The sequence below is a fragment of the Camarhynchus parvulus genome, chromosome 2 (assembly GCF_901933205.1).
Source record: "Camarhynchus parvulus chromosome 2, STF_HiC, whole genome shotgun sequence".
Taxonomy (NCBI): domain Eukaryota; kingdom Metazoa; phylum Chordata; class Aves; order Passeriformes; family Thraupidae; genus Camarhynchus; species Camarhynchus parvulus.
The window spans coordinates 4,870,633-4,891,134 of record NC_044572.1 but is presented as its reverse complement, the minus strand read 5'-3'; the positions used below and the strand labels follow the sequence as shown (position 1 = coordinate 4,891,134).

The following is a 20,502-nucleotide window of genomic DNA, read 5'->3' as shown; positions in this document are numbered from 1 at the left end:
AGATATTTCTACAATCTCTTTGGCTGTTTCTCTGTTTGACCACTCACATGGGTAAACTTTTTTCCCCCTTGCTAACTAATCAGATCTCCCAGTTTTTCCCCCAACCTTGGCCTTCCACCTCTGTACAATTCAGCTTCATCTCCTCTAGAACTTCCCACTGGTTAGCTGAGGATAGCAACAATTCTTCTAAAGCTGGGGAAATCCTGCTCTCCACCTGCCCCATAAGTCACATTCCCAAGTCTCCTTCAGCATGGGGCAATGCTCAGCCAAACACCTCCACACGGCCCTGCCCAGAGCTTCCACCCTCCCCTGCACACACACGACCTCTCTATTTTTAAGCGAGATCTGGAATCCATCCTCCACTATCTGGAGTGCGGTGCCAGAAAGCCGCTCGTGACGCAGGCTCTGTTTATAATTGTGCCCCCGGGTTTTCCTCTTATGAACAATGCACACAAAACACTTCCCTGCAAGGCTGCTCTGGACCAAGCAGTGACTTTCAGGTTCCAGATACCCCAAAGCCCAGGAAACCTTTCATGCTTTACAACCCAGGCTGGGTATTCATGTCTCTGCAGGGTCACTCCATCTCTGGATGCTTCAACTCTTTGACAGCCTCATGCCAAAGAGCTGTGGGAGCCCTGCTCTGATTACTCGTTCCAAGGACAATACAGCAATAAAACAAGAAGCTACAAGACTGGGAACAGAACTTCTTATGCATTCTTACAGAGCACAGGGAAATACACATCTAATTAAACCAGAAATTAAATAGTGGATTGCAAATTCAGACCGATCTTGCATTGTTTGGTCCATTTCCTACGAAGGCAAAGTGATGCCTCTATTTTATGCTCCTCATGTGAGAAGAGTCCTCTTGCAAAGAATGAACTGCTTTTAAAAACAAGCTATCAAAAAAGAAAAAAAAAGCCTACTCTCGAATTTCCAGCCAACTCAGCAGGGGATGGGAATACTCCTTTCCCCAAGCAGGACTTGGTAACAAGAGTCCATTGGATGTCAAAGTCTTGCTGGCACAAGCCCCACAATTCAGGAAGAGTGAAGTAATGCAATGTTAATGGTCATTGAATATGTTTTTCAAGCCATCTCCCCACGACACACCAAATTCTTACTAAAAAAATGGAAGATACCATCTACAATAACAGCTACAAATAGCATTAATAAAACCAAAGGGAATTCATAACAGGACTCAGACATACTCCCAGTATTGCCACAGAGGGGGCAAAAAGTCTGCTTACCTGTGGAGAGGAAAATGCTTTCACAGCAAAGTGTCATCTACTGAACATGGGACTGCAGAAGAGTGTTAACAATTCTAGGAGTGGAGTTAAAGCCCCTAATCAGCAGGAGGATCACTTGGGTGCTTCTAGCACTGCTCAGAGTGAGCTCAAACAGCAAGGTGGCTCTGAGTACTGCTGTTAGAGACACTGGGAACAGCAGCAAAACCAGTAAGGGAGAATTCAGCTGGGTTTGTTCTCTGGTTGGGGGGCCTGTGGTAAACTGAAGCAGCAGCAGAGCAATAATCCATGGCCAAGACACAAAAAAGTTACAAAAGCAAAGGAGTGAGCACAGCTCTCCTCCCACAGCAACATGGGAGTGCAGACACGCACCTACCCCCAGGAAGCTCCCAGAGCTGTGCCAACACAGCCACACTCACTCCCAGAGACCTTTCCACAATTCATTCCCAATACAAATTTACTGTGAATACTATTGCCTATTGAAAGAAGAACCAGGGCTTTATATTTCTTTACAAGCTGAAGGATGACACATCCACAGCACAAGCACCTGGTTTAAACCCTGGCAGAGGTAGTAAGAGGCCAGGTTCAACTCAGTGCACCTTCTCTCAACTCGAGTCATGCAGTGTTTGATCAACAGCAGGGATGGAAAGATACTGTGTAGAGAAGAGGGAGAGTAACACTTGCTAACACAGCGCAGGGAAGAAATAAATCAGAGACGCAAAAGCAAAGGCAGAAAGTGAAAGCAGATTTAACTGGAAAGTTGTGATGGAGCCAAATTTAAAGCCTATATGGAGGATGGAGGAAAACCAGCCATCCCCAGGGACCACATATCACAGCATAAGCACACACTACATATGAAGATATGCACTACATGCATGCTACAATCCTGCAGGCAGCTTAAGAGCTGAACTCTCACATTTACAAGGCAGTGGCTATCCCCGTATTTCTGATGAAAAGGTTTCAGGAACAACAGCTCAACCCTGATTTAAATAAATCATTTTAAAACTTTGCATTTCCGTGTGTGGTCAATGTCAAAATGTCACCGTGCCCTTCAGCCCAGCCTAACTCACATCCCTGCATGCAGCAGGTTCATTTGTGGTTCAGGCTCACCTTGAGCACAGCCCAGTGCAGGGAACACTCAGCTGGGTTCAAGCCAAAGGAGGCTGCAGGTACAGTAAGACACAGGGCATGTGCTGGACAACACCCTGAGAAAGGCAAGGACAGGGAGGTAACAAGTCCAGGCAGAGAATTAAGACTTAAATACAAGTGACTTCCATTTCACACCAGCACATCTGATGACTACAGTCTAGACCTTTTACCGAAGAATTGAAGGAAGAATAGGAAAAAGCAGTTTTCACTCCTGAATTCCTGTTTGTTTCATTTAAATTGCAGTGTATTCTTTGCAATGCTCTCTGATCATTTATTCCAGTACATCCAGAGCTCAAGTAGTTTGAGATTCTGTGCAAGCTGTGAGGCCAAAGATTTCAAATAGTACTCACAATACAAGGGATTTCTATTATTAAGACACCATTATGTGTCTTTCTCAAATATGGAGAGTCTTTGCTCAATTTATGTCAGCATCTGCAGTGTCCAACAGACAACTGATATTCCAGCATTAATCAAGCATGCTCAAAGAATTTCAGAGAATAAGGAGAAGCATATTCTGAAAGTCTGCTGTCCAATTAGAATTTGAGCCAAAACATTTGAAGAGCACATAAACTTGCTGACAGTGAGTTATTCACCATCTTGACAAGAGCTCTCACAGTTGAGAATACCACTGAAAACCACACACCATGTCCAGAGCTCAGAGGTTTCTGCCCATGTAAGACAATGTATTTCTCAAGATTCCTAGTGCTCCATGTACAGTGGAGAAGGATGATAAGCCAGCAAAGATCACACAGTGCTGCCAGCACTTGTTAAAACACGCTTCTCCTCCAGTGGTCCATCAATACAGAAACACTCAATGCTGCAGATCTATTGCCCAAGTCTTTAATTCACGTCTCAGACTCAGAGGAAGGAATATAAACCCAAATCCAATCACCTGTAAGAAGTCCAGTATTCTTTTCAGAGCCATCAGCAACTGATGGGCAATACCGCAAGCTAGGTACCTCTCCCATGGCCCCACTGAACTCTAAACTATAAATAAATAAATGACATTGATTTCTAAGCTGGAGAGAGGTTAGCTACTGTAATCTAAATGACTCAATGCCAAGGTTTCTGCAGAAAGGAAGGGGAGAGTCTTATGGAAATCTTCACCCCACCCCACACTGCATTGTTCTCTCACAAATCTTTCAGTATCTCTTAGGCCCTGAACACAGAAAAATGTTGTCTGTTTTCCACCTTCAGCAAACATTCAGGTTGAGAATCCTCACAGACTAAGCAGGGAAGTGACAGGCTTGGAGAGAAAATGGTCAGCCTGTCAATATAAAACAGGCCAGGACTGGAACACGGAGCGGAATAGTGTTGGCCATGCAAAGCATGTCACAAGATATGTGACAAAGTTGTCAGCGGGTCACTTTGCTGTTTGAGTTCATGTGCAGTCAGCAGCCCACACACACAGCCAAGGCGAGTTTTCCACTGACTCCCTATGAGAGAGCTGCAGCCCCCCAGCATCAGACTCCAGCCAGAGCAGGACAAGCAAGGAAAACAAAGACCAGGGGAAAAGTCAAAGAAGGTATCAGCAGAGAGAAGGATTGCCAGGGAGCAGCATCAGCCCATCTGACATTCCTCCAAAATTTCCACTGCAAACACCAAAGCACGGAAGAGAGGGTGGCAGAGGGTGATGCTCTTGGCTCTATGCCTGACCCCTGCAGCCCTCAGGATATCCCAAATAAGTCCAGACTAGCAGACATTCCCATCATGCCTTTAATAAAACACCCTCCAGCTGTCCAAGGTACCCAGGTGATTTGGGGAACACCTCAGAGACTATTTTCCCCACGGCAGTAACTACAGTAAGCTCCAAGGGCCAGTTACACAAGTCCTGCGTGACCTGCCACATTTACTTAAGATGCTATTAGCATGCCTAAATTAGATTTTTAGTTTGAAACCAATTATATTTATTTGATTGTGTGCCAACATCTCTGGCTAATTTAAAGGGCACTGCAGCTATGCAGTGCTAATTCTACACGATGGAAAGCAGGCTCAAACATCTCATTTCCAAACACAGCAACTTTGGTGGAGAAAGTTCATCCTTCCCTTTTAATCACTGTCAGTTGCCTTTATGGTATATGCACAATGTAAATATCATGCTGGCTGTCATCAGGTATTACCAAGGCTCAAAACACAGCACTGGTACAGTAGCCAAGCCAGTGTTCTCCTTTCTTCCCTCCCAATTTTTATCTCTGAACTCTGTCTCAAATGTAATTGTCAGCTGTAGAGGATATTTTATTTGGCCACGTTTCCACTTAACAGAACAATCTGTCTGCTTACAGTGCAGTTGTTTGATAGTACCATGGTTATTTTAGGTAAATAAGCTTTTAAGTATCAGATATATCCTCTCTCGAAGGCTATTATCCTTTCTTTTCAGCAAGTATCTTGATCTAGTAAAGATTTTCTGCATCTATTAGTCCATTCAGCACAAAAGATTAGCCCACTAGTTAAAAATTACATTCTTTAACCAAGAGTAACAAGCACCATCCTAAGCCATAGGATCTGGACAAATAACTGAGCTGAGGTTGCCAGTTCATCAGGCCTCTCAGCTGTTCAAATAAGATTTGCATTGGTGAGCTGTTCAACAGGAAACCTGCTCATGCCCAAGATGCTTTTTCCAGTGAAGTATAGTTTGCTGCAAGTCAATACCAAGGTATTTATTAGCTGTTAATAACAAGTTATTTATTAGACAGCAATTGGTATCCTCAATTACTATTTTTACTTTAGTGAAAAATGGAACTTATGGCTTTACCTTTCAACTTGCTTGCTCCTCCTGGGGGGGACCTTATTGTCCTCTACAACTCCCTGAAAGGAGGCTGTAGCAAGGTGGGAGTCAGTCTCTTCTCCCAGGTAACAAGTGAGAGGATGAGAGGAAACGGCCTCAAGTTGCACCACGGGAGGTTTATATCCGATATTAGGAAAACCACCTCCACTGAAAGAGCAGTCAGGCATTGGAACAGGCTGCCCAGGAAAGTGGTGGAATCACCATGCCTGGAAGTGTTCAAAAAACACTGGATGTAGCACTTGGGGGTAGGGTTTAGTGGTGACCACAGTGGTGCAGGACTGGACTTGATGATCTAAAAAGTTTTCTCCAATCTGAATGATCCCATGACTCTATGATTTTATGACTACTTTGCATGGTGAGAGACAGAAAGGGTCACAAAGAAGTGGCCTAGGAAGTAAAGACATAACACATCAAGTTTCCAAAGAACTCCATTTCCATTAGTAGATCTTGAGGAATCACAAACTGGAGACATTTGTATCAACACCTTTAATGTCTGGAGACAGCACAAACTTCAAGGTTCAGCTCTCCTGCGCGTTCAGAGGGAATTGTCCTTGCAGACACAGCCTGAACATAAAGCAAGTAGTGTAAGAAAAGCACCAAGCCTCAGCCACGTGCAGTGAAAGACAAGGCATTGTTACTTCCCACTGTCGTGGGGAATCCATTAAGCAGCTGTTTCATCCAGCAGTGACAGGGTCACAGGGAGGTTTGAGTGTTTAATAGAACGTGTGTCAGTAATTCCCCCATGTGCCATTTCCAGCACAAGCATTCATTAATTCCGTATAGGGATTATACAGTTTGGCATCAGCCAGAGCAGGGGACTGAACTCCACCACCCTGGGAGTCCTCACTAGCTGTGTCTCAGTAAAGTGACAGGAGCTTTCTGGTTTTGTTCTGAAAATTGACATCATTAAATCCATCTCCGTGGATTTTGCAGGAAAGGTGTTTACTCCACAACAAGAAGCATGGTCTTTAATTGACAAATTTTCAAGACATCAAGATAACCTAATACTGTGTTCCTGCCTGAAGTTGGAGACAGCCTGAAATTCCCAGCTACAGTTTCAGTGCCCCACTTACCTCAACAGGTATCGGCTCAGAGCACAGCAGAGCTGATAATTTTGCTAAGAAAAATATTCTGTAACTGCTCTCATCCCACAGCCATTATTGTGCTCTCTCACTTTTCAAATACCATCACTTTCCAATAGCCTCTGCACTGTTTTCAAGGCTTCCTTTTCAGAAAAGCTGGAATGAACCCCAGAACTTAAGGAAATGGACTTAAAATCCCCTGAAGAGTGAAAATGAACAAGAGCCTAGCTCAGAGAGAATCGAAATTGAAAATGCACAACCTGTCCAACAGTAACTACGGAGCTTTCATCCAATATTTAGTAAACCATCAGTTTTACAAAACATATGTTGAACTGCCCCAAGATGCAATAATCCCACACCCTGCCACAAGTACCTCAACACAATTCCACATTCACAAAGTTTTTTTAGACATTTGCCTACCTGACAACACCCTCCCCTATAATGAGCTGTAAAATTTGTCAATAAGCTCTGCTCTAAGGCAAAAGCCAACTTCAATTCTTCCACACAAGAAGCCAGCAGAGGATACCACTGGACAAGCCACGTGCTCAGTCACATCTCACCAGAATTGAGGCGGGTACTCAAGGTCAAATTTTCACTCTGCAGTTTTAACTTAATTCAACTCTGTGGATGGATGAAATGGGAACAGCATCATCCCACACAGCTTTATTAATAGCAAGGTGCTAGCAATAAGAGTAAAGTTTGTCCTTAAATTACCATTCATGACTGTAAAACAGTAAAACTCTGGCAAAACCCAAGGAGAGTTTACTACAGTAAGAGATGATCACTGAAGTATTTCAATTCACACTCTTCCTTAACAGCTGCTTGTACCTTTTCTTTCCAGAATGAATTTACATAGGCCCATTTCCTGCCCAAAGGAAATATCCATTGGGAGAATGCTATAAAGTCAGTCTAGCATGGAACAGTGAAATGAAAGAAAACACTAATTTCGTTTCTCTCCCTTGCCCCAAACTCTCAAGACAAGGTAGTTGGAGCAGAAAATTGAAATCTGGCAAAAAATTAAAACCTCATTCAGAAAAACTTTTTTGTATTCCCTCACAAATGCATTTTAATTTGACTGAGTTATCAGACTTTGAAGGTGTCGTTTCACAAGCATGCAGCACAAGCTGTATAAAACTGTAAGGGATGGGAGGTGAAAGGAAGATTTGCCTAATATGGTAATTTGGTGAGAAAGTGAATCAGTGCTCTGAATTTATTCTGCACTTCATTCACAGATGGGATCTCAAAGCTTTTAAGAGTGGAAGAGAATCATCCCCTGCAGACTTACCAGTGTGTAGAACCAAAGTGGTCTCAGAAGTCCTGGCAAGGCACATTAGACTCCAGTTTGATGAAGGTTGATACATAACCAAATATTTTTTCCAGGATGGAATTTCTCTTAATTACAAGAAAATTCACATTAAACAAGAATTCTGTGTGCAGTGGTGCACACCAGGAAATAATAATCTTTAAGAACCTCAGGGAGTTGGTGAAAGGACTTGGAAAAAAACCTTTGCTGGTTGTTGCAGCTGTTGAGCAGTTGTGAAAAGTACTGGATTTTTCATTTGTGCATTTGTATCGCCACAAATCTCTACCTGCTTTTACAGTGTGACAGGACCACCTAATATAGATAAAACCAAGAAATATGCAAGCTATGATGGTTTACATGAAAACCCCAATCATGAGCAATGTTTCAAGGCAAACAATATGCTCAGACAAGTTAAGGGATCAAACTTAGGGCTGACAGAGCCCCACACTAAGGTCAGTCCCTTCATTTATGTTCATGCACACGAGGGACACAAGAAATTCTCACTCAGTACCAGTCAGGCACCTGTATCCCTGCCCCACTCAGCTGCAGTTACACCATTGCTAAAGTGATCTTGTCTTACTCAAGCCAGACAAGTTGGATTTTGCTCTTAGTCTGACTCCCTTCGTTAGAATATGCATTGTTTTCCTACCAGAGGTACCCCATCTCTTCTCACACACCAGGAGCCATGACCTTCTGATTAAGAGCCTGGACTGCCTGTCAGCCAGGGACTAACCCTGTCTCCAAGGCTTTCCCGTGTGGCTGCCAGGAAGAGAGACGGAGTTCCACGTGTTTTCTAGAAACGTCAAGGCTCAACTCCCTTAGGTGAAGTCACAGGAAACTGCAGCAACTTGGAGAGCCAAGTCCTTCATATCTGCATCTCAGTTGTTTGATTCTAAAGGGAAGGCAGGATAATAGGCTGAACTTGGCTGGAAAGCCCCAGCATCCTGATATTTCAAAGATTTTGCAATGCCAAATTCCACTGCTCCAACAGCTATTCTTCTACACCCACAAAACCCTCAAGTCTGTCTCTCCCTATTAAGAAAGTTTAATAACACCAAATTTACAAGCACTCCATTAGCATGTCCACAGCTAAATTTATTGCTGCAGAGATTTATGATGGATATTGTCCATTTTTGGGGAAATCTTCCAAGAAAATTTGACGAAGACACAGTTTGTTGCAACGCACTAATACAATTAGCAATAAGTGTTATTGCCATCATTTTAAAGAGCTCCATCTTTTATTAAAAGATTACATCTCCAGACTCTGGCTTAGTGGGCAAGCTGCTAACACTCAGAAAGAAAAGAGATGCTGCCAAGTTTAAATAGACAAACGTTCTAAGGAAGAGTTGATTCTCTTCAAGATTTCATCAGCTGCAGAAGCAAGAAGCCTCCTAGGCATGCATTTGTCAGGCAGCATGTACACCCCTCCCTCAGGTGTGCTCAGGAGCACAGCACAGCCACACTCCCCAGCACCAACCAAGATATTTGCATTAAAATGGAACTATTTGCATGGATTCTTGAGAAATGGAAGTGTTAAACATTAATCAGTCCAAGTACCTAACAGTACTGGAAGCAACTGCTATATAGAAACCAAGCCCAGGGAAGTGTGAACTCTTCCACATGAAACACGCTGCATGTTGTTTTCCTCTTAATGCCCTGGAATAGCTGAAAGCAGCAGGACCAGTCTCTGCTCTCCCTTCCAACCAGCAGGCAAGGCTAACAACCACATATTCTTCCCAGCCAGCCTCCTTCATCACTGCTTGGCTTTATAAGCCCTCATTTTGCTGCCTTGTGCATTTTATCCTCCTTCCTATCAGGACACAGACAACAGAGGCACTAAAAAAGGCACGTGCACAACCAAACACCTTCTGCTTTCACTTCCCCAGAGGTGAAAAGTGACTTAGTTCAGCTCTAATTCTAGCAGGGCAATGGTATCAAGGGTCTTAAAGAGATGAGATGTGTCAAGTATCCAGAGGAAAGGTAGCCTGGATGCAGGACCAGCTTGGCTATTCTGTTGCACTCAGGATCACACAAGATGTATTTGTCTACATCCAAGCAGCAGAGAAACTGGTACTGAGCATCTCCCACTTCAATTCCCAAGCAGACCAAGTACTATGAATGACCACTCATTTTTTAACTTATCTACAATTGCCCAAAGTTAATTTAATGTAACTTTTAACATAATATAAAACAACTAAGGCTTTTCCACCAACTTCATGTGGAAAAAACGAGCACACAAAGAAAGTCTTCAAATGAATTAACCAGCCTGAGTACTGGGAATACAGTATAGGAATCAATTTTGCTCAGCAAAGCTGGGGGGGAGGAGTGGGAATCCATGAGGAAATGCTAAAACAAAACATATGGCACCAAGACTGAATCCTAAACACTCCATTTAGAGCTCAGGCAGTTCTATTTTGTACAGTGTAACATTTTTCTTGAATGGGTTTTAAATATCAGGCGTGTGAAACTGGCTGCAGCCAGCACACAGGCACCACAGCTAGCAATGAACACCACACTCCAAACAAAAAAACCCAACCTCTGAAGTTATCATTGGACAAGAGCCTCCCATTCCAGCCTGATTTTTACATCCAAAGCCCCTGATTGCTCCTGGCCAGCACCTCCAGGCTGCTCTTTTTCAACAGCCGTGATTTCTCAGCTCAAGATTCCTACACAAGCACCAGACAGATGAGCATGGACATCTTGATAAAATTTGGGAGAGCAGACATCTTAATTCTAAGAAGTTCCTCTCTACCCACAAAAAAAAGTTCTCCCACACAGGGCTGGGATAAACACAGATAGAGATCTAATTTTCAGCCCCAAAAGATCAACATGATCACATGCAAAACCCAACTCCAAAGCTACTTGAACCACAGTCATTAAAAAAACTAATCATTCCTAAAATGGTGACTTCAATTTTCAATTTAGCCTTGATTTCTGATGGGATAAGAAACTCCCACCACATCTGTTCGTGCAGCCTGCACTGTCCTCATCGCTGCAAAGGAATCTGTCAGGGGAGAGAGGGCACAGGAGCAGAGCCTGGGAGCACTCCCACCACTAATTTATCTCCTGTTTCTGGCATGGGCTGTTCGCAGCAAAGGGGATGCTCCTAAATCAAACAGCCACAGTCAGCACGGCTCTAATCTTTCCAAAAAAGTAGCAAAACGAGAATGACCCAGTTCCAACCAACTTCACTCCTGCTACCAGCATTTCCAAGAGGAATTGTGAGATCCAGGGGAACCTGAATGTGTGAGTATCTGATCAGCACAAGCAGCATGAGGTCGAATTTTTTTCAGGCTTCAAAAAGAAGACTGCAGTAATTTATATGCAATCCACGCTCAGAAGACCAACCACCTTCACAACCACAGCACAGACTATATTCTGCTTTTTAGATAAAAATTGCAGCATCTCCAGAGGCCCTATTCACCTGCAGAACTCTTGCTACTCTGGGGGTACATTTCACTGAAATGCTTTTTAAATTGCTTCCTCTACCCCACCTGCATCCTATCCTTTTTTAAAATGAAATCAGATTCTCCTCTGATCAAAGTTCCTTGATTCAGTATATACCAGAAGTTATTTAAGCCTAAGGAGGCTACTCAGCAGTTATTACCACTAACCAAGCATAATCAACATGGATATTAATCCACACCTTTATAATGGCATGAGTCATCCCCAGTGCTGAGTAATCCTTTTTTATTTATATATTGTATTAGCCAGAATCAGGGGAGCAGTTTTACAGTAGAGGTTCTCTTTGCAGGTAGGAAACTTGCTTTTTCTATTCCTGCATTGAGTGCTATGGAACCATGCATGCCCAATAAAAGCCACATATGGCTATTTTCAGGCAAAAAAATAGTACAAATTAAAGAACTGGACTACAAATGGATTTCCATTATTCCATATGAAAAAACAGCTGAGCTGGTAATCTCAAAATTTACTCTAAATTTTAAGACTAATGGGTTTTTTTTTTCATCAGGAAACAAGTTAAATCCTTTAAAAGCACCGGTACAAGGTTCATCTCTTTCCACACCAGAACGTCTCTTTGTTCCGTGCTGAAGAACCTTTACAGCTCTTCAGTTATAAAGGGAGCTCAAAAAAAAAAAAACAAAACCAAAAACCCAACCAAAAAACCCTTGAGGTTTACAGGAGACATGAAGCAGGAGGCAAGGCAGTCCAGCTCAGTTAACACAGTGACATTTTGTCCCACAAATCATATACGTGCTAGGAAACTTGCGTCACATCTCCATCCAGGCCGCTGGCAGACACACCAGTGTTTGAAAGGAGCAAAGGGGGGGCAGGGGACAGGAAAGTTAAAAAGAGAAACCATATGTTTGCAATATACACATCTCAGTGTACGCTCCATCACATGCCAAAATGCCAACACAACCTTTCAGTGAGCAGGCGACATGCAGAAACTCAGTTTGCAGAGGGACAGGGAAGATACAGAAGAAATTCAAGACTTTTTTGCAGATTTCTCCCCGAGTTCTGTCAGTTAACAGGAGACAACGCATCTCTGTGTGTCTCCCAGTACTCTGAGGCTGTGAGATGCACATCTCCAGCAGCAAGTTCTCCCAAGAGCAGACGTGTATTTACATTCCCTTTTGTTCCATCCCACCCCACTCCCCAGCTACAAAGAGGCATTTGCTCCTACCCTTGATTACTCAGGTCCAAATCCTTGTTTTTTGCCGCCACAAAACACCCCTTTACAGGCTCTCAAAAGAAAAGGAAGCATTTCCTATGAGAAATTCAGTTCTCTTTCCCCAGGAAACCGATGGCATGTTCTCCCCTTTCCTCCCCACACCTGTATCTCCTGCTCCTCAGGGAGGCTGAACATCCTCCTCCCCAGGGCACATTTTCCAGAGGAGATTTAAAGGGTTAGTCTGTAGGATTACATCTTCCCTTGGTCTCCTTCCTAAAGCACTGCTGCTGCCTCTGAGCAGGAGAGGACAAAGCCTGATCTCACAGTGTAAAAGGGATTTCCAGAAGGATTTCCCCCACTCCACAGCTTTAGTTCCTTCCTACTTTTAAACAATGCTAAGAATTTAATCTCTTAAAACAGCATTTTCACAAACTCTCCAACCCTCAACAGAAAACAAGCCTCCCCACGAGGCAGAGATGGAAAGCCTGGGCATGACAGTGCTACGTCATCCAGAAACTTCAAATAAAAGCACTCCACAAAGATTACTCGAAGAATTAACCTCCTTCCTAAAACCCTTTGGCCGGGAGCCTGCCCTGCCACTCTCCTGCTTCATTCCGAGTCTCCGGAGGGTGAGACGGGAGGCACCGACCTTAGAGTCACCTGTGGCACCACCTCTGATGTGTCACACACTCGCCCTAGAGCAATATATCCCTCAAACACACCCCAACAAAATGGTCGAGACAGCCAATAAATCAGTACAGCGGGAGGCCTTTGGTAACCGGGCAGTTTAACGCCAAGAGAGAGTGAAGAAGGAAAAAAAAAGATCATTTAATGGAGAGAGCAAGGACTGGGGCCTCGAGCTGAGGACAATGAATGAAAACGCACGGCAGCAGCAAAATCCCAGGGTAAAATGCTCGTTCGGCGGCTCTACCAAACCCTCCGTGCAGGGACCAAAGCAGCGCGGGGCTCCGAAACTGCTGAGAGGTGTCATGGCCCCAAAACGAACCGGGGTGCCCTAGGAGGGGACAGTCCACGCAAGCTCTGGAGTTCACTCCCGCTGAGTGAACCTCACCCCCAGCACATCCCAGACCACACCGTGGGGGGAAGCAAAGACCCCCAAAGCGGATCGTGTCCGAGGATCCGAGGGGACCCAGACCCTGCCCAGAGGAGCGGGCAGAGGCCAGGGAGGAGCCCCCTGCCAGGGGAGCGTCCCCGCCACCACCACAATCCCCTCCTGGGATGGGGCACACCCACATCCCCTTCCGTGGGCCGCTCACACAGATGAGGAGGGGCAGCAGCCTCAGCAGAGGGGTCCCACAGACCCTCACGCCCCTCAGAGTCCCCCGCAAAGCGGGGGGACAGAGCCTCTCACATCCTCCCTACATACGTGGCTGGAGGGGGGGCGGTCACACCGTCCCAGTCCGTGCCGGAGTGTGAGCGACGGGACCCCTCCAGCTGAGGGGCACCCCAGACCCTCACACCCCTCAGAGTGGGGGGACAGACACCCTCCTCAGCTGAGGGCCCCCCCACACCTTCACACAGATCAGTGTGAACGGACCCTCTCACAGCCTCACACGGCTGAGGGAGGGGGAAGCCACACAGTCTCACTCCCTGCGGTGTGTGACAGGATCCCCCTCAGCTGAAGGGGATCGGACCCCCCCTTCCCTCAGCGGATTCACACCCCCACATCCGAGGGACACCCTGCACCCCCCCGCACTCCAATGACCGCTCACCGATGACCTCCTGCAGCTCGTAGTCATCCTTGTTGATGGACCAGGGCAGCGCGCTGGGCTCCTCGGCCATGGCCGCGCCGCGCCCGCCGCCCTCCGCGCCGCGAGGGGGAGCGTCCCCGAGGGGCGAGGGAGCGGAGAGGAGGCGCTGCGGTGTCCCGGCTGTCCCCGAAGCACGGCCGAGTCCGAGCCCCCTCCTCCTCCGCCTCCTCCTCTCCCGCCGCTACCGCCGGCCCAACTCCGGCCACCGCCACCTCCTGCACCTGCCCATGCCCGGAGCGCTAACGTCACCCGCGTGCGCCCCGCCCGCCACGGCGGGGCGCCGCCCGACGCCATCTTGAGCGTGGCGCGGCAACACCCCGCCCGCCGCCAGAAAGCGACTACGCCACGGTTTTCTCGATTATCCCCACTGGCCTCAAGGGACGGGCCGGTAGGGGAGGACTCCAAGGCGAAGGACGGAGGAGGAGCCCCTAAGGAAAGGGTGGGGATGCCACACACAAGATGGCGGCGACGAGCATCGTCCCCGCCCTCAGGCATAGGGCGGGAGCGGGTGCCGGTTTAAGAGCAGTGAGGGTCACGTATTGGCTGGCCGCTGCCGGATCCGCTGCTCCTATTGGTCAAAGGGCTGTCAATCATCTGCTAGCGTTTCCCGGGTCCCTGTGCCCGAGGGGCCGGGCCCCGCTCCTGCCGAGAGGGGATCCGGAGCCTACGGGCAGGAGCGGGGCCCGGCCTGGGCGCTGCAGGGATGCACATTCCGTGTTTAAAAATAGTGTGTGGGATTAGGGGGCCTGGTATGCTCGTAGCCCCCGAGGATGGGCAATTCTCCGGTCCACGCTGCAGTTCCAGCGTTCGTGGATGTGTCCAACAACCCTCATGGAGGTGTCCTGCACGCTCATCCTGCGGTTTAAGGCTCCACACCCGGAGCTTTTTTATCTGGATGCACTCAGGAGTACATCTGGTGGTCACTGATGAAAAGAAATTGAAATTTAAAAGAGTGAGGAATCACGAAGGCTGATATCGCTCTCTAATATATATACATTTAAATTGCTTATAGTTTGCGGATTATTTTTATTTTCTCACATGAAAAGAGATAAAACAGCATCTCAGTATTACAATGCAGGACTGTAACCATCAGGAGAACCGACTTGGAATCTGAGTATCAGGTTTCATCCTTTGCTGGTCCCTGTTCTTGTGGCTGGATGTCAGGCCCTTCTGTGGGTCAAAGAACATCAGTTACATGTATTTTTAGTTTATTAGGGCAAATTCCTGAGATGCCTCTGGCGAACCAGGCTTTGTGGAGGGCCACTGCCAAAGGCATGGTCTGACCACAGTGCTTTCACTCGTGCTCTAATGCAGGACACCAGCTCATTCCTTTTCTCTTTTTTTGTCTTCTACAAAGCCCCACAGCCCCATCTCGCTCACTGCTGTTCAGGCACTCCACGGCTCTGTCATAAGGCAGAAACTCCAACTGAAAAGCTGTTTGTTTTCCTGCTTGTCTGTGTTAAACATTCCCCTGCTGAGCCATTTTTAATATTTGCTAAATATGCCTTAATTACTGCTCGGAACCGTCCCTGTGATCTTTTAACCATGTTATAAAAGGAGTTTATATAGCAATTAAAAACAGGTTTTACCCCAGAGCAGGCACCCGGGTAGCCAGTGTCGTATTTCTGATAGCTAACAGCATGTTAAAAATGGATCTGAGCCAGGCACCAACTACAAAAAGAGGCTTATACACTTAATTTTACCACATGCTTTTAAATTCAGAACCATCTTTTGGATTCTCTTATTCTGGACTGAAAATCCTCTCCCTGAAGGCAATGCTAAAACTCTTACTGCTTTAGACCACTGGGGTAGGATTAGGTCCACAATGTGCCTTGTTCTTTAAGAATAACCACAGGCTTTGATCAAAATTAAAATTTAAAATGTTCACTGGCAAGACCACTAGTGGCCACGTGAGCATAGAAAGATGAGTGCTACATTTTAGTTTTCCAGCTCTGCCATGAAAAATGCATTTCCATATTTTTAAACCCAGATCTCTCATTCAGTCATAGACTCCGGGTCTCATAAATTTTGCAATTTTTTTTTTAATGAACTCAGCATTTTGAGTCTCTCCAAAGTCAGGGGTTGCTGTTGCACTCATTCATTTAGTGGGTTGTTCCAAGCTGAGTCTGCTGAGGGATGAAAACATGGAGCTGGATTCCACAAAGCTTTTATTCCTTAGCCAGCTTCAGACTTCCAAGCAGCACCTTCTCCTCTTTCATCACTTCTGCTCATCCTCTTTTTCCTGATTTTCTGAATTTTGCCTGTCTCATGTAGGCTGTGAGCTCCTCAGGGCAGAGGCAATGCCTCTATTTATAAAAGAGCTGTGAAGTGGTGCTGCTGAATCAAGTGCTCTTTTGTAATAACAAGAAATTTTAGTGGAAATATGAAGTGGAAAAGCAGCTTCCTGGTGTATCCACCTCCGCTCTGGACTGGGCTTTAGGGGAGACTGAGAAGTGGGAAACCTTCAGATGTCTTTCAGGTGGGAAGGCTGCAGCCCGAGAAGAAAAAAAATCCCTGAGGGAAAAAAAAAATAAAATTCCAGAGCTGAGTTTCCTGCATTTTTTGACTTCCAGTAAAACACCATGGATCAGGGCAGACAGGGTGCTCCTCCTCCATCAGTTCTGCAGCAGAATGGAGGCTTTCTCCTGGCTCCTGCATTTCACTGATATCCTGGGGCTGGTATTGCACTGCCAAAGCCTTGGCACACCAGGCACACAATGCATGCTCACACAAAATGCTCCCCTTCTCGTCAGGCACATGGTTTCCTGCCTTTCTGGGCCAATTACTTATTGTTTCAGTGAAACTTACTGGCACTGTCCAGCTCCTAGCTTGGTTTTTCCATCCATGAAATATTATAAAAATTATGTTTAATACCCAGATTGATTTTCAATGCTCAGCACACAGACATTGCTACCTTCAGTACCTGGAAGGGTCCTTGATGGGTTTTCTCAGCAGGGCAAGGGAGGTGATTCTACTCCAGTCTGGTGGGACCCCACCTGCAGAGCTGCATCCAGCTCCAGCATCCCAGCACAGGAAGGATGTGCAGCTGTTGGGGCGAATCCAGAGGAGACCACAAAGGTGCTGGAGCACCTCTGCTGTAAGGAAAAAGGGAACAAACTTTTTAGCAGGGCCTGTTGCAGCAGGACAAGGGGCAATGACTTCAAACTGAAGGGCTGTCAGTTTAGATGAGATATCAGACAGAAGTTTTTTATCTTTAGGTTGGTGAGGCACAGGTTGCCCAGAGAGGTTGTGATGCCCCATCCCTGCAAATATTAAAGGTCAGGTTGGATGGGGCTCTGGCAGCCTGGTCTGGTTGAAGCTGTCCCTGGTCATTGCAGAGGGCTGGGGCTGGATGGCCTTTAAAGGTCCCTTCCAACCCAAACTATTTTATAATTCTATGATCATCATCACAACTGTGAACATAAAACTAACTTCATTTATAGTTGGGTCACAGAAAACTAATTTAAACTCCAGTTTGTGTATTGAGACCCTGCAGATTTCATCTTTCTGGTCATGCAGCCTCTCAGATATATCATTTTCTTCTTGTTAGAGTTGAAGCCAGAGTTGCTTTTTCAGCACAGCCGTGCAGAGACATTTACTGTCACAGTTTAGCTGTGTTCAGGACCATGGCATTTGTTGCCATGTCTATGGTCTGAGGCTCTTTAAGGCACCATAAACCTCTGTGTGTAAGTGCAGTGGCTCCCAGGGCTGGTGCAAACAATGGCACTAAACGTGCCTGTGGAGCTGCCTGGTACAGGCCTGGGCTGAGGGAAGCCCATCAATGGCTGTTTTATTGCTTTCAGAGCTGGGCAAGCCCATGTCCTCGAGCAGAATGCCTGACCTTGTTCCACTGCAGAATTTGCCTGCTGTTCTCTTTTCATGGAAACACTTCCAGGTTTATTGAAGGGACCTCACTCTATCAAACTGCAGCTGATTACTTAACTAAATACAAAGCAGTTTCCTCTCCAACAAACAAAGGCAGGCACTGCACTTGATCTCCAGGGGTTTCTCCTGGCAGCTTTGCTTTGGAGAAATGATGTGAAGACCCTGCAGTGGAGGAAGGAGCAGTGATTTCAAACCCTCCAATTGGAGCAAGCTTTTAATAATAGTTGTTTTCAAGCCACAAGCTAAATTCCAGTCTAAACCACACCAGCAGGTTTTCCTAAGTGAACCCCGTGTGCTACCCTGTATCTCCACCCCGTCACTGAGCCATTTTAAATTCAGCTCTGAGGTCACTTTGAAGTCAAGTAGCTGAAGGCCCAGTTTTAACAGGTGAATTCTGGTTCTCACAGGGTGTTTACTGAAACCAGCTCTCACTCTGCAAACACACTTATCCCAGCAGCCTGCCTCTCAACAGAAACTCTGTGCTGCTCTCTAACTTCCTTCACTGAAAATAGCCCCCAGATTTTAAGCTCCAGGAAACAAGAAAAGAGTTTATCTCCAAGACAAGTTTTTTTCTTCTTACACATTTCTTCTAAGTTTATGATTTTTTTAGTATATAAATTGAAAGTCATTTAACCCTCTCTGTAACAAATTAAAGCTTTACTGCCTCCTTCCAATCTAATATAAAATCAATGCTGGGCTTGAGAAATAATTATAGCAAGATCTTGATTAGCACATACCTGACCATTTAATAATCAGCCCTTGCGCTGCCCTGGTGTACAATAATGCTATCTTAATACCTCTTTGTCTTTACAGGAGCCAATGAAAGACACTTCACATGCCTGTACCTCTTTTCACCCTGGGAAAGTCACAGCTTCTGAGGACAGAAAGGTTTTCCCACCAGCCTCTTCTGTGGAGGGTAAATCTCCATCATAAAGCATTTTCTAAGCAGCTGACCAGGACAGGGATGAGAATGTGTTTCAGAGCTTTTTCCCTGGTTCTTGAAAGTGCAAAATAAGCCTGGTGGAAGCAGCCAGACCCTGATGGACAAGTGGATCCATCTGGCCTGACTCTTCTGCAGCTAGCTGATGAAGGGTGGCCAAGGACTTAAATACACTGTGTGTGTTTAAGACCATTTTGACATTTTATTGTTCAACAAAACTCTTCTAGAAAAAACTCAGTCTGCTCATAACCCCTGACAGACCCTCAGAAGGAGATTGAAGTGTACCCAGGGACACATGGGACTTGTCTGCTGCAACAGCAAGTGGCAGGGAGGGCTGGCTATGGCAGGGCTGAGCACAGAAAGCAGTTTTTGCAGGTGCTCCCAGGTGGATATTCTCTCAGCTGGGAGTGCTTGGACCCAATTTACAGCTGGCAAACTTTGAAGAAATCAAATAAAGCTTCTTTTGTAATGTTACAGTGAAGTAAGAGGAGTTCTCTTAAAAGGCAATGAGAAGAGAAACTCTAGGAATAGAAAGATAGGATTGGGTAAGATTTCATTCATTTCTTGCCATCTGGGAATAAAATTTGTGAAGGAATACTGTTCTTATCCTTATAAATAGCCAATATCTTCTGGAACCAGCAAAGCAGAGGGCAGGCAAGGTTTATGATTCACATTAGCAGATTCTAGTGACATGAGTTTACAATAATGGTCTAATAGTTCAGTGTAACAGTGACTCATGGCTTATTACTGTGGTGATAGGAATGTAAAGAGATCTCATTTGAAAAAAAATATATTTGGATAGTTCACATCCTTTCCTCCCTACTCATGAATTCCTGTGCCATTGACTGCTAGCTGCTAAAAATAGGATCCTTTTTGTATATCTAAAGGAAAACCTAGAATCAGAGAGACAGTGGGAGGGCACCAAGGTCCTTCCACACAGGGCCTTCAGAAAATATTTGTACTGAAAGTCCTCTGAGAGTGCAGGAATGTTTTTAAAAGATGGGAACAATCTAAGAAGGCATCTTGGAAAGAAGAAGGAGAGGAATTAATGAATCACAGCAGTTCCCAGCTTTGGTATTTTGCACCACAGCAGTGGGAGGTACAGGACCAAGCTGCAGCTTTGTCTTGGAGAAGCTGTTCCACTTCAGCAGCAGGAAACTCCAGGGAACAGCCCAGGAACAGCCCTGTATGCTGAGGAGGAGCCACAAGAGGAGACTCACTGGGAGTCATTTGAAGTTGTACAAGTCCCTTAAGGACAGCAGCAGGAAAGAGGATCTGGGAAGACATGAGGAAGGTATCTGCAGACAAAATGGATTATCACCACCACCACCCCTTCAAAAAAGGAAAAAACCCACGTGGCACCTCAGAAACAAACTGCTGAGGTGTGAAATCATGCAGCAGGGAAAGCTGTCACAGAGAATCAGAAATTTATTTAATAGACACAAATTGACTGCTGCATGATTTGTGCAGATTGCTGCTTGCTGAGAGGGAGAGAGATCCACAGCTCTGGAGAGCTGAGCACAGGCAACGCCAGGCAAAAGGTGTGGAAAGCAAAAATGTTGTGGTTGGTAATTGTACGTGTACTGAATGCTTCCTCTTCAGTAGGGAACAATTAAAATCGATGGCAGGATGCAAGGTAACAAAAGGAAATGACTGATCAATATGCATGTCCTGGAGCTGAAGACGAGCCTGTCTGCCAAGAGCAGCATGCT

At 45.7% G+C, this 20,502-nt stretch overlaps 1 protein-coding gene across 1 annotated transcript in view; it reads right to left on the bottom strand.

The window, feature by feature from the left end:
* The window catches only part of OXSR1 (oxidative stress responsive kinase 1), an 87,757-nt gene extending 73,529 nt beyond the window's left edge, over positions 1-14,228 (bottom strand). Inside the window, exon 1 of the mRNA XM_030966295.1 lies at positions 13,927-14,228. Within this exon, the coding sequence (XP_030822155.1) occupies positions 13,927-13,996 (70 nt within the window). The 5' untranslated portion in view covers positions 13,997-14,228. The remainder of the gene's footprint in view (positions 1-13,926) is intronic.
* Positions 14,229-20,502: the final 6,274 nt, after the last annotated feature.